At 41.2% G+C, this 14,896-nt stretch overlaps 1 protein-coding gene across 3 annotated transcripts in view; it reads left to right on the top strand.

The window, feature by feature from the left end:
* LOC115156088 (glycerol-3-phosphate dehydrogenase, mitochondrial) overlaps window positions 1–10,445 on the top strand; it is a 52,789-nt gene extending 42,344 nt beyond the window's left edge. For all 3 annotated transcript variants that reach the window (XM_029703366.1, XM_029703367.1, XM_029703365.1), the window contains one exon: window positions 8,672–10,445. In XM_029703366.1, the coding sequence (XP_029559226.1) occupies window positions 8,672–8,833 (162 nt within the window). In that variant the 3' untranslated portion in view covers window positions 8,834–10,445. The remainder of the gene's footprint in view (window positions 1–8,671) is intronic.
* Window positions 10,446–14,896: the final 4,451 nt, after the last annotated feature.

Genomic DNA, 14,896 nt, shown 5'->3' with positions numbered 1-14,896 from the left:
TGGCTGAAGCTGGAGGTTCTGGTTATGGTGGTATTATGGGTAGGCATGGTCTTCCTCACATAAGGCATGAGCTGACTTACAACCAGGATGGCCGGTGAGCTGAACATGTTCTAGCATGATAATGATTGAGCCAGCATCCCCCTTTCTGTCTTTCTCTCTCTCTGTCTTTCTCTCTCTGTCTTTCTCTCTCTGTCTTTCTCTCTCTCTCTCTCTCTCTCTCTCTCTTTCTTACTCACTCTCTTTCTCAATTCAATTCAATTTGCTTTATTGGCATGACGTAACAATGTACATGTTGCCAAAGCTTACTTTGGATATTTACAATATTAAGATAATGAGAATCAAAATTGTCAACGGGACAACAGTTACAACAATAACCAAGGGTCAAAATAACCATACATTGAACAATAGCAATAAGCATACAGTAGAGGACATGTGCAGGTTGATTGGTCTGTCAGACACTGTCCCTCATCTTATGGCAGGCAGCAATGTAGTGCGCTGCCAACCCACAGCTCTCTGCGTCCTCCCCCAACAGGACTGGTAGCCTATTCTTATCAGAGAGGTCATTAAAACCTTTATATTTTTTACATTTTGTCAGGAAATGCAGCTCTGTCTCAGGTTCTGCTGTGATGCAGTGGTTGCACAGCCTTTCCTCTACAGGGAGCCAGGTTTTCCTGTGTCTACCCTTCTCAATGGCAAGGCTGTGCTCACTGAACCTGTACTTTCTTAAGGTTTTTCTAAGGTTTTGATCAATAACCATGGTCAAATAGTTAGCCACGGTGTACTGTCAATTTAGGGCCAGATAGCACTGCATTTTGCTTTGTGCTTGTGCTTCCCAATAAACAATGTAGTTTTGTTTTGATTGCTTTGTAATTTGTTTTATTCTGATTGATTGGATGTTCTGGTCCTGAGGCCTCTGTGTGTTAGTAGAACAGGTTTGCGAACTCAGCCCCAGGACCAGCTGGCTGAGGGGACTCTTTTCTTTGTTCAGCTCTTGGCATTGCAGGGCTTGGTAATGATATGGGAGGGGGTCACTGTATTTTAGATGTTTCCAAAACTTAATTGCTCTTTTTTGAGTTTTTATTATTAGTGGATATTGGCCTAATTCTGCCCTGCATGCATTATTTGTAGTGTTCCTCTGGACATGTAGGAGAATCTTACAGAACTCTGCATGCAGGGTTTCAATGGGGTGTTTGTCCCATTTGGTGAAATCTTGTTTTGCAAGTGGACCCCACACCTCACTGGCATAAAGTGCAATTGGTTCAATGACACATTCAATTAGTTTTAGCCAAATTTTAATAGGTATTTCAATTTGAATTTGTTTTTTAATGGCGTAGAATGCCCTGTGTGCTTTCTCTCTCAGTTCATTCACTGCATCATTAAGGTGTCCAGTTGAGCTTAATTTTAAAGTATTTTTAAGTGATTGTAGTGTGTGCAGTACTCTATATATTTTGTACCAATTGAGAACTTAGTCTAATTCCCTGAGATCTGGATCTTCTCTGGAAAATCATTATTTTAGTCTTTTTGGGGTTTTCTGCCAGGGCCCAGGTCTGGCAGTACTGCTCTAGCAGGTCCAGGCTCTGCTGTAGGCCATGTGCTGTGGGTGACAGCAGGCATAGGTCATCTACGAAGAGTAGGCATTTAACCTCTGAATTGTGGAGACTAACACCAGGGGCTGTGGATTTTTCTGGAATAGTGGCTAATTCGTTGATGTAAATATTGAAGAGTACAGGGCTCAGATTGCATCCCTGGCGAAGGCCCTGCCCCTGGTTAAAGAATTCTGTTATTTTCTTGCCAATTTTAAAGCTGCACGTATTGCCAGTATACATTGATTTAATTATGTCATATGTTTTACCCCCTACACCACTTTCAATAACATTGTAGAACAGTCCTGTATGCCAAATAGAATCAAATGCCTTTTTGGACGTCGATAAAGCAAGAGTATATTTTGGTATTATTTTGGTGGACATGTTTATCTATCAGGGTGTGTAGGGTGTAAATATGATCAGTCGTGCGATGTTTTGGTATAAATCCAATTTGGCTTTTACTCAAGACATTGTGCTTATTAAGGAAGTTTAGAACTCTTACATTTATAATACCACAGAAAACCTTCCCCAGGTTACTGTTCAAACAAATGCCTCTGTAATTGTTAGGGTCAAATTTGTCTCTGTTCTTAAAGATTGGGGTTATGAGTCCTTGATTCCAGATGTCAGGGAAATAACCTACACTCAGGATCAAATTAAGCAGTTTTAATATAGCCATTTGAAACTTTGCACTAGTGACTTTGAGCATCTCATTTAGGATGCCATCAGGTCTGCATGCTTTTTTAAATTTGAGGGCCTGAAGTTTCTTATAGAGGTCCTGGTCAGTAATTGGGGAGTCCAATGGATTTTTATTGTCCTTTAAAGCTTTTTCTAATCCATTCAACTTCTCATGATTTTGGCATTGCTCTGCGTTTGTGTCAATTTGAACGGTGTTGTAGAGTGTTTTATAATGGGTTGTCCATACATCACCATTTTGTATCGCTAATTCCTCTTGTTTCGATTTTTTTTTCTCCAGTTTTGCCAGAAGTTGTTTTGTGTTTATAGACTCCTCAATTAGTGTCAGCTGCTTGCTGTTGTACTGTGCTTTTTTGGTTCTAAGTGTACGTTTATAGAGTTCTAAAGTCTCACTGTAATGAAGGCGTAATTAACCATTATTTGGGTCTCTGTGCTTTAGGGTTGGATAGTGTTCTAAGTTTTTTCCTTATAATTGTACAATCAGCATCAATCCAGTGGTCTTCTGTGGTCTTTTTTGTTTAGTTTTTTTGATCAATTTCAGTTGTGCTTCTTTTGCTGTTTGCCTGAATATATAGTTGATGTTTTTTACTGTTAGATTGATGCCTTCTTTACTGTGAGGGAATGTGGTCTCCAGAAAGTTATCTAAGAGTGTTTTGATATTTTGGTTACAGGTTTCTTTCTGGTATTCTTCTGTGCTGTTTTGGGCCCATCTGTCTAAATTTCTGATGTTGTATAGCTTACTGGGCTGTGAATGTGTGGTTGTTTCCATGTCTGTTCTTTTGAGGAATAACGTCATTTGGCTGTGATCAGACAGAAGTGTTAGTGGCTTGACAGTGAATGAGCTGAGAGAGAAAGGGTCAATGTCTGTAATCATATAGTCTACTGTGCTGTGGCCAAGAGGTGAGCAATACAGTCATGGCCAAAAGTTTTGAGAATGACACAAATATTAATTTTCACAAAGTTTGCTGCTTCAGTGTCTTTAGATATTTTTGTCAGATATTACTATGGAATACTGAAGTATAATTACAAGCATTTCATAAGAATCAAAGGCTTTTATTGACAATTACATGAAGTTGATGCAAAGAGTCAATATTTGCAGTGTTGACCCTTCTTTTTCAAGACCTCTGCAATCCGCCCTGGCATGCTGTCAATTAACTTCTGGGCCACATCCTGACTGATGGCAGCCCATTCTTGCATAATCAATGCTTGGAGTTTGTCAGGATTTGTGAGTTTTTGTTTGTCCACCCGCCTCTTGAGGATTAAGTTCTGGGGAGTTTCCTGGCCATGGACACACAAAATATCGATGTTTTGTTCCCCGAGCCACTTAGTTATCACTTTTGCCTTATGGCAAGGTGCTCCATCATGCTGGGAAAGGCATTGTTCGTCACCAAACTGATCCTGGATGCTTGGGAGAAGTTGCTCTCGGAGGATGTGTTGGTACCATTTTTCATTCATGGCTGTGTTCTTAGGCAAAATTGTGAGTGAGCCCACTCCCTTGGCTGAGAAGCAACCCCACACATAAATGGTCTCAGGATGCTTTACTGTTGACATGACACAGGACTGATGGTAGCGCTCACCTTGTCTTCTCCGGACAAGCTTTTTTCCGGATTCCCCAAACAATCGGAAAGGGGATTCATCAGAGAAAATTACTTTACCCCAGTCCTCAGCAGTCCAATCCCTGTACCTTTTGCAGAATATCAGTCTGTCCCTGATGTTTTTCCTGGAGAGAAGTGGCTTCTTTGCTGCCCTTCTTGACACCAGGCCATCCTCCAAAAGTCTTCGCCTCACTGTGCGTGCAGATGCACTCACACCTGCCTGCTGCCATTCCTGAGCAAGCTCTGTACTGGTGGTGCCCCGAATCCCACAGCTGAATCAACTTTAGGAGACTGTCCTGGCGCTTGCTGGACTTTCTTGGGCGCCCTGAAGCCTTCTTCACAACAATTGAACCGCTCCCCTTGAAGTTCTTGACGATCCGATAAATGGTTGATTTAGGTGCAATCTTACTGGCAGCAATATCCGTGCCTGTGAAGCCCTTTTTGTGCAAAGCGGTGATGACGGCACGTGTTTCCTTGCAGGTAACCATGGATGACAGAGGAAGAACAATAATTCCAAGCACCACCCTCCTTTTGAAGCTTCCAGTCTGTTATTCGAACTCAATCAGCATGACAGAGTGATCTCCTGCCTTGTCCTCGTCAACACTCACACCTGTGTTAACGAGAGATTCACTGACATGATGTCAGCTGGTCCATAGTGGCAGGGCTGAAATGCAGTGGAAGTGTTTTTGGGGGATTCAGTTCATTTGCATGGCAAAGAGGGACTTTGCAATTAATTGCAATTCATCTGATCACTCTTCATAACATTCTGGAGTATATGCAAATTACTATCATACAAACTGAGGCAGCAGACTGTGAAAATTAATAATTGTGTCATTCTCAAAACTTTTGACCACGACTGTAGGTGAATCTCCGCAAAGAGTCCCCCCGTAACCTACCATTGACAAAGTACAGACCCAGGCTTCTATAGAGCTGCAACAGATCCCTTCCGTTTTAGTTGATGGTGCTGTCACTGTTGTTTCTATGGGGAGATTAAGGCAGTTAGAAACAGTGTGCCCCCCCTAAAAAAATCTTGGGGGTGCCTCTCGGTCTCCCTTACCCGTCGTGTTCCCCAGTCCTCGCCAGACTTCTGCCGCTGCTTGGTCCTGGTTTGGTGGGGAATTCTGTCACAGAAAATGTCGTACTCTTCGGCGAATATGTCGTATGGGAGAGAGAAGGACCAAGGCGCAGCGGGATTGTGGACACTCATGTTTATTACTGACAAAACATGTAAGGCATCCACTTGAAAAAAAACACTAGACAGTACTCACGACATGGACAGTCTTGCAGGCTATACAAAACGCAGTGCAAAATCAATTCCCCACAACCCCAAAGAAAAACACACACACCTCTATAGGACTTCCAATCAAAGGCAACTATACACACCTGCCTTCAATTGGAAGTCCCAATCACCAGCACAACATTTAACCTGTTAGGGCTAGGGGGCAGTATTTACACGGCCGGATAAAAAACGTACCCGATTTAATCTGGTTACTACTCCTGCCCAGTAAGTAGAATATGCATATAATTATTAGCTTTGGATAGAAAACACCCTAAAGTTTCTAAAACTGTTTGAATGGTGTCTGTGAGTATAACAGAACTCATATGGCAGGCAAAAACCTGAGAAGATTTCATGCAGGAAGTTGCCTTTCTGACAAGGTGTTGTTGTTCTTGCCTCTGTTTATTGAAGACTGAGGATCTTAGCTGTAACGTGACACTTCCTACGGCTCCCATAGGCTCTCAGAGCCCGGGAAAAAGCTGAACGATATCGAGGCAGCCTCTGGCTGAAACACATTATCGCCTTTGCCAAGTGGCCGATCAGAGGGCAAAGGGCTTAGGCGCGTGCCCGAGTCGACCCCATGCTTTATTTTCTTTCATCTGTTTACCTAATTGCAGATTCCCGGTCGGAATATTATCACTTTTTTACGAGAAAAATGGCATAAAAATTGATTTTAAACAGCGGTTGACATGCTTCGAAGTACGGTAATGAAATATTTAGAAATCTTTTGTCACGAAATGTGCCGTGCGCATGACCCTTATTTACCATTCGGATAGTGTCTTGAACGCACGAACAAAACGCCGTTGTTGGAACATAACTATGGATTATTTGGGACCAAACCAACATTTGTTATTGAAGTAGAAGTCCTGGGAGTGCATTCTGACGAAGAACACCAAAGGTAATCAAATTTTTCTAATAGTAAATCGGAGTTTGGTGAAGGCTAAACTTGCTGGGTGTCTAAATAGCTAGCCCTGTGATGCCGGGCTATCTACTTAGAATATTATAAATTGTGCTTTCACCGAAAGCTATTTTAAAATCGGACATATCGAGTGCATAGAGGAGTTCTGTATCTATAATTCTTAAAATAATTGTTATGCTTTTTGTGAACGTTTATCGTGAGTAATTTAGTAAATTGTTAGTAAATTCGCCGGAAGTTTGCGGGGGGTATGCTAGTTCTGAACGTCACATGCTAATGTAAAAAGCTGTTTTTTGATATAAATATGAACTTGATTGAACAAAACATGCATGTATTGTATAACATAATGTCCTAGGTGTGTCATCTGATGAAGATCATCAATGGTTAGTGCTGCATTTAGCTGTCTTCTGGGTTTTTGTGACATTATATGCTAGCTTGAAAAATGGGTGTCTGATTATTTCTGGCTGGGTACTCTGCTGACATAATCTAATGTTTTGCTTTCGTTGTAAAGCCTTTTTGAAATTGGACAGTGTGGTTAGATTAACGAGAGTCTTGTCTTTAAAATGCTGTAAAATAGTCATATGTTTGAGAAATTGAAGTAATAGCATTTCTAAGGTATTTGAATATCGCGCCACAGGATTCCACTGGCTGTTACGTAGGTGGGACGATTTGGTGCCACCTACCCTAGAGAGGTTAACAAACACAAACCACCTGCCACATCCTGACCAAGACTAAGCAATACGCCCTCTGCTGGTCAGGACGTGACAATGCCTGTAATAAAGCAGTCCCCTTGTGTGGTCATTAGATCAGGTAGTGTTCCTGTGCGCGCATTTGTGTCCCCACAGATTTCCCTGGGCCTGGAAATGGCACATCTCTTCCTCAAGGGTGGGGAAGGTCTCCTCTGAGTAATATGGGGATTCTGAGGGGGGGATATACAGTTGAAGTTGGAAGTTTACATACACCTTAGCCAAATACATTTAAACTCAGTTTTTCACAATTCCTGACATTTAATCCTAGTAAAAATCCCTGTCTTAGGTCAGTTAGGATCAGCACTTTATTTTAATAATTTGAAATGTCAGAATAATAGTTGAGAGAGTGATTTCTTTCAGCTTTTATTTCTTTCATCACATTCCCAGTGGGTCAGAAGTTTACATACACTCAATTAGTATTTGGTAGCATTGCCTTTAAATTGTTTAACTTGGGTCAAACGTTTCGGGTAGCCTTCCACAAGCTTCCCACAATAAGTTGGGTGAATTTTGGCCCATTCCTCCTGACAGAGCTGGTGTAACTGAGTCAGGTTTGTAGGCCTCCTTGCTCGCACATGCTTTTTCAGTTCTGCCCACACATTTTCTATAGGATTGAGGTCAGGGCTTTGTGATGGCCACTCCAATACCTTGACTTTGTTGTCCTTAAGCCATTTTGCCACAACTTTGGAAGTATGCTTGGGGTCATTGTCCATTTGGAAGACCCATTTGCGACCAAGTTTTAACTTCCTCGGTCATGTCTTGAGATGTTGCTTCAATATATCCACATAATTTCCCATCCTCATGATGCCATCTATTTTGTGAAGTGCACCAGTCCCTCCTGCAGCAAAGCACCCCCACAACATGATGCTGCTACCCCCGTGCTTCACGGTTGGGATGGTGTTCTTCGGCTTGCAAGCCTCCCCGTTTTTCCTCCAAACATAACGATGGTCATTATGGCCAAACAGTTCTATTTTTGTTTCATCAGACCAGAGGACATTTCTCCAAAAAGTACTATCTTTGTCCCCATGTGCAGTTGCAAACCGTAGTCTGGCTTTTTTTATGGCGGTTTTGGAGCAGTGGCTTCTTCCTTGTTGAGCGGCCTTTCAGGTTATGTCGATATAGCACTCGTTTTACTGTGGATACAGATACTTTTGTACCTGTTTCCTCCAGCATCTTCACAAGGTCCTTTGCTGTTGTTCTAGGATTGATTTGCACTTTTAGCACCAAAGTACGTTCATCTCTAGGAGACAGAACGCGTCTCCTTCCTGAGCGGTATGATGGTTGCGTGGTCCCATGGTGTTTATACTTGCGTACTATTGTTTGTATTGTTTGTACTATTGTTTGCTCCCAAGGATGAACCAGACTTGTGGAGGTCTACAATTTTTTTCTGAGGTCTTGGCTGATTTCTTTTGATTTTCCCATGATGTCAAGCAAAGGGGCACTGAGTTTGAAGGTAGGCCTTGAAATACATCCACAGGTACAACTCCAGTTGACTCAAATGATGTCAATTAGCCTATCAGAAGCATCTAAAGCCATGACATCATTTTCTGGAATTTTCCAAGCTGTTTAAAGGCACAGTCAACTTCGTGTATGTAAACTTCTGACCCACTGGAATTGTGTTATAGTGAATTATAAGTGAAATAATCTGTCTGTAAACAATTGTTGGAAAAATTACTTGTGTCATACACAAAGTAGATGTCCTAACCGACTTGCCAAAACTATAGTTTGTTAACAAGAAATTTGTGGAGTGGTTGAAAAACGAGTTTTAATCACTCCAACCTAAGTGTATGTAAACTTCCAACTTCAACTGTATAAGGATTTAAACGTTTTTAAATGGTCCTGCTGCTGTGTCCTGTCTTTAGCTAATGAGTGCTGTGAAGAAGGGCCAGGTGTCGGCCAACCGTCTGGCCATACTGATGAAGACGGCTGAACAGAGCCTGGACCAGACAGAGCCCCTCGAGCAAAGGGAACCTGTCGACCAGAGGAAGCCTGTGTCAGTGGACCGTAGCGGGGGAGGAGTGTGAGACATAGCCCCCCTGGCCCTGGTACTTCCTCCGGACGATCCTCGTCACACAACCCTGGGGCCGTATGTATTGCACCTCAAAGTATGAGTGCCGATTTAGGATCAGTTTTGCGTTTTAGATCACAGTAAATAAGGTTATATGGATGGCGGGACCTGATCCTAGATCAGCGCTCCTACTCAGAGATGCTTGATGCATACGGTCCTGCTCCAGCCTGGTCGCCACAGATCTATGTGCAGTAAACAACCCTTCTGACTTGTATGTTGCCATGGTCATGTCATGTCATATCATATCATAGATGTCATGTATGACATGACAACGGAAGTCATAAGGGTTGGCTAAAGCTCATATGGTGTTGTATACAGACCTGGACAACCCAAAGGTACGAAGCTCATTATCTTATGTCTTCCATGGGAGCACATGTTCTATCACTGCATCAACACACATGTAGCCGATGCCTCGCCTTGAATCTTACAAACTTGCTTCCATATTTATTGAGATATTTATTGATATATGAAATGAGTAATTATTGGGACACTGTTGTTTATTTCAATGTATTTATTTCAATGTATTTATTTATTATTCGTTTTTACACATTTGAACAACAAAAAATTCTTAGCGTTTGATGTTACTGTTGATTTTAACATTGCCCAAGAGCGTACAACTGAATGTTAGATACAATGCAAAGTGATTTGCAACGTACGTTGACGACCTGAATTGCACTCTTTATGGTCTTTTTCAAAAGGGTTTTATTGTGTACCGTACTCCTGTGCCATTTTATACATTTTAGATACTGACAGGCTAAAGGGAGGCATTTTGTACAAAAAGTGTTTGCTGGATGTTGTGAGTTTTGACCGCACTTTCAGCAAAGTTCTATGGTCCACATTAAGTAATGCAATTTAACTGTTCTATTCAATGCAAGGCTTAATTGGAAAATGATAGCCTTTTTCACTCATTGCCATTTACATCTATATTTTATCCCTTTCAAATGGACTCTAAATGCTAGATATTTATTATATTAATTTAGTCGACGTCAAATGAGATACAAATCAACAGTAAGCATCTTTAAATATTCCACAGTAGGTGCATGTGATTGGTTTCTGGAAACGTTATTGTCTTGCATGATTTTATTATGCTGAATGGGATTAAGTGTTGTATTTGATGCTGGCTTTTAATTTCTGTGTCTGTCTGTGCACTTGGTGTTTTTATGACTATTAATTTATTACTTATGGTTTGTCTGGTTAGCCACTTGCATTTCTAGAGTAATAAGGGAATGTATTTAATGTGCCTTGGTATCAGATCCAGTGTGAATTGAGAGCATGAATCAACAGAGCTGATTAAACCATACTCTCCCTGGCTTTTAAGCATGCTTAATTTCACAGTAACTATAAATAAAGCAATTATTTTCTCATGCACACTGTTAAAGTAAAAATGTAATGCGTTTGCCCCTAGTACAACAATTACGTATGAGGGCCGTTTCAAAGAGTTACATCTCTAACTATCAGTTCTTAATTAATCCACTTTGAAAGTTGACCAGAGAGCACGAGACCAATTCACCGAGACCATGGTTGTTGTTGTTCTTTTCATTTGTTTTAACAAAACTCACATTGTTAGCTAATTGTTTTTAGAATACATTGATGGGAAATGTGAGGGTTAATTGTAGGGAATTATAAAGCATATTTATGCCGGGCTTAATCTACAGATTGTTTCTCACCAGCCACTGGGGGTGTTATGCAATTCGAACTCCTCAAAAGGACAACAACAGTGATATTCTCAATACATAGTACTTGGGAGGGCTTATCCATTCTTCTACTGCCAGCTCCAGCACTAGGATACTTGATGTATGAATTATATTTACTCTTTTATTTGGATGGTAGGATGGCCAATTGTTGTTCTTATGTGGTTGGGTGAAGTTTTGTTTTCCTTCTGACAAAAGCAATGGAATGTAAATTTAGTTGCTGCATGAAGCGACTGCTTTCAGCAATAAGTATTAATACAGTACCAGTCAAAAGTTTTAGAACACCTAGTCATTCAAGGGTTTTTCTTTATTTTTACTATTTTCTACAATCGTAGAATAATAGTGAAGACATCAAAACTAGGAAATACTACATATGGAATCATGTAGTAACCAAAAAAAGTGTTCACTTTTTCGTAATCGGTGTCCCTTCCACGGGACGGTTGAGCTAATGTAGGCTAATGCGATTAGCATGAGGTTGTAAGTAACAAGAACATTTCCCAGGACATAGATATATCTGATATTGGCAGAAAGCTTAAATTCTTGTTCATCTAAGTGCACTGTCCAATTTACAGTAGCTATTACAGTGAAAGAGTACCATGCTATTGTTTGAGGAGAGTGCACAATTTTGAACATGAAAAGTTATTAATAAACAAATGATGCACATTTCGGCAGTCTTGACACAAAATGTTGAACAGAAATTCAATGGTTCATTGGGTCAGTCTAAAACGTTGCACTCACACTGCTGCCATCTAGTGGCCAAAATTTAAATTGCACCAGGGCTGAAATAATACATTATGGCCTTTCTCTTGCGTTTCAAAGATGATGGTACAAAAAAAATACAAAAATCATTAGTTTTTTTTCTTTGTATTACCTTTTACCAGATCTATTGTGTTATATTCTCCTACATTCCTTTCACATTTCCACAAACTTCTAAGTGTTATCCTTGCTTCAGGTCCCTGAGCTACAGGCAGATTTAGGTATGTCATTTTAGGCAAATATTGAAAAAAAGGTGCGGATCCTTAAGAGGATTTATTAAACAAACAAAATATATTTTATATTTGAGATTATTCTAAGTAGCCACCTTTTGCCTTGATGACAGCTTTGCACACGCTTGGCATTCTTTCAACCAGCTTCATGAGGTAGTCACCTGGAATGCATTTCAATTAACAGGTGTGCCTTGTTAAAAGTTAATTTGTGGAATATCTTTCCTTAATGTGTTTGAGCCAATCAGTTGTGTTGTGACAAGGTAGGGTTGGTATACAGTAGATAGCCCTATTTGGTAAAAGACCAAGTCCATATTATAGCAAGAACAGCTCAAATAAGCAAAGAGAAACGACAGTCCATCATTACTTTAAGACATGAAGGTGAGTCAATCCGGAAAATGTCAAGAACTTTGAAAGTTTCTTCAAGTGCTGTCACAAAAACCATCAAGTGCTATGATGAAACTGGTTCTCATGAGGACCGCCACAGTAAAGGAAGACCCAGAGTTACCTCTGCTGCAGAGGATACGTTCATTAGAGTTAACTGCACCTCAGATTGCAGCCCAAATAAATGCAAAAACATCTCAAAATCAACTGTTCAGTAGAGACTGCGTGAATCAGGCCTTCATGTTCGAATTGCTGCAAAGAAACCACTATTAGAGGACACCAATCATTTGGTCTGACTAGTCAAAATTTGAGATCTTTGGTTCCAACCGCTGTGTCTTTGTGAGACCCAGAGTAGCTGAATGGATGATTTCCGCATGTGTGTTTCCCACCGTGAAGCATGGAGGAGGAGGTGTGATGGTGTGGGGGTGCTTCGCTGGTGACACTGTCATGATTTATTTAGAATTCAAGGCACACTTAACCAGCATGGCTACCACAGCATTCTGCAGCGATACGCCATCCCATCTGGTTTGCGCTTAATGGGACAATAATTCGTTTTTCAACAGGACAATGACCCAACACACCTCCAGGCTGTGTACGGGCTATTTGACCAAGGAGTCGAGTGATGGGGTGCTCCTTCAGAGGACCTGGCCTCCACAATCACCCGACCTCAACCCAATTGAGATGGTTTGGGGTGAGTTGGACCGCAGAGCAAGTGCTCAGCATATGTGGGAACTCCTTCAAGACTGTTGGAAAAGCATTCCAGGTGAAGCCGGTTGAGAGAATGCCAAAAGTGTGCAAAGCTGTCATCAAGGCAAAGGGTGGCTACTTTAAAGAATCTGAAATATAAAATATATTTTGATTTGATTAACAATTTTTTGGTTACTACATGATTCCATATGTATTATTTCATAGTTTTGATGTCTTCACTATTCTACAATGTAGAATAGTAAAATTAAAGAAAAAGTCTTGAGTAAGTAGGTGTGTCCAAACTTTTGACTGGTACTGTAAAAGATGCTGGTAAGTTCATCAGCATCGAACTCCAACAGTTATGTCTGTATTTCTTGTATTTCTTTTTTTGTGAACATTGTTTTTATCGAGTCACTTAATCAGTACAATGAATGTGAAATATTAAAATTGTTGAACAATCTTTTGCCTGTATTTGTGACAATATTTTCTGCATCCCCTGCTTCTAACAGTAACATTCCTCTGTTTCAACAGGAACAGGAGTGTCTTCCGAGCAAAATAAAATTTGTTATGTGAAAGTTCCCAGACATTTGTTAGGTCGAGGCAAATGTCCTCATAACACAAAAACTGTCCAGTCATGCTGATGATTATAGAATGTTTGTATAAAACATTTGCCTGATGTTGCAAGAATGTTCCTAGAACACATTTAATCTCTTTAAAGGTTCCCAGAATGTTTCATATAGTTGTGGGAACAGTGTCTTTAACTAACACTCTTAGTTCTCCGCCCCCTGGTGGTCAAGATTGTAAATGCATCCCTCATCTGCCATTGTTCCTATTCCTTTGAAAACTGACTACAGCTCCCATACTGAAGAAACAGAGCCTGAACACTGAGCTCCTCACCAACTACTGGCCTTTCTCAAACCCCCCCTTCCTCACCATTGTGCTTGAACAGTGGTAGCATCACAACTCCAACAACACAACTATTTGAACCCCTCCAGTCGGGCTTCTGGGCTATGCATAGCACTAAAACTGCCTTTTAATATTTCACATTCATTGTGCTGCTGATGCTGGGAACATCTCTATCCTCATTCTCCTGGGCCTGTCTGCAGCATTTGACACTGTCTGTCAACAGATTTTAACTGACCGCAGGGAGAGGCTTCTTGGTTAGTTTCCTGAACACCTCTTGCCTGGTTCCACTCCTAACTATCTGATAGATAAGTTTGTCTCCGTTGGCAACTGCAGGTCTGCTTCAGACCCTGTATCACAAGGTGTCCCACAAGGCTCAGTGTTAGGTCCATTACTATTTAGTATTTACATGCTACCACTTGGTCATATCGTCCATCAATTTGGACACAGATTTCACTGTTATGCAGATGACACACATCTACATCCACACAAAACCCAATTCCACTCTGCCACCCCCCTCTGTTGTTGACTGTCTCCGTGAAGTGAAAACTTGGATGGGAAATAACTTTTTAAAATTAAATGACAGCAAACAGAGATCATGCTCATGGTCCCAAACTCCCTCATCAAGAAAATGGGTCAACTCAACATGACAATCGACGGCTGCACCATCCACTCTAACTCCACAGTCAGGAACCTTGGTGTTACATTTGATCCCACTCTGTCATTTGAACCCCACATCTGGAACATCACCATGTCAGCCTTCTTCCACCTGAAAAACAGCTCACGACTCACACCCTCTCTCTCTGACCCCACTGCTGAAACCCTCATTCAACCCTCATTGGGGCAGCAGGTAGCCTAGTGGTTAGAGCAGTGGTTCTTAACCTGGGTTCGATCGAACCCCAGGGGTTCGGTGAGTCAGTCTCAGGGGTTCGGCGGAGGTCAAGACACACACCCGACTCATATGATTCGTGATGACATGCCCCGCTTGGCCATCATTGGCTGCAGGTGATCACGCAACATCGCTTGGCCTATCTGTGCTGCAGGGCATTTGGCGCGCTCAGTAGTCGAATTGTGACTGTCGTGATGGTACGTCGTGTGATTTCTTTCTTAATATTTTAATCCCTTCATACTAACTATGTCGAGCAAAAAAAGAAAGTGGTCGGACGAATATGTACAATATGGATTCACATGTATAACGGAACGTGATGAGAGTCAGCGTCCTAACTGCATGATTTGCAATGCCAAGTTGAGCAATTCTAGTCTAGCACCGGCAAAACTAAGAGAACACTTCCTTAAGCTGCATGGAGATGGACAATACAAGAACACAACGCTCGCTGAATTCAAGGTGAAGAGAGCCATTTTTCCAATTAA

The sequence above is a fragment of the Salmo trutta genome, chromosome 20 (assembly GCF_901001165.1).
Source record: "Salmo trutta chromosome 20, fSalTru1.1, whole genome shotgun sequence".
NCBI lineage: Eukaryota > Metazoa > Chordata > Actinopteri > Salmoniformes > Salmonidae > Salmo > Salmo trutta.
This window is presented reverse-complemented; position numbering and strand designations above follow the sequence as displayed.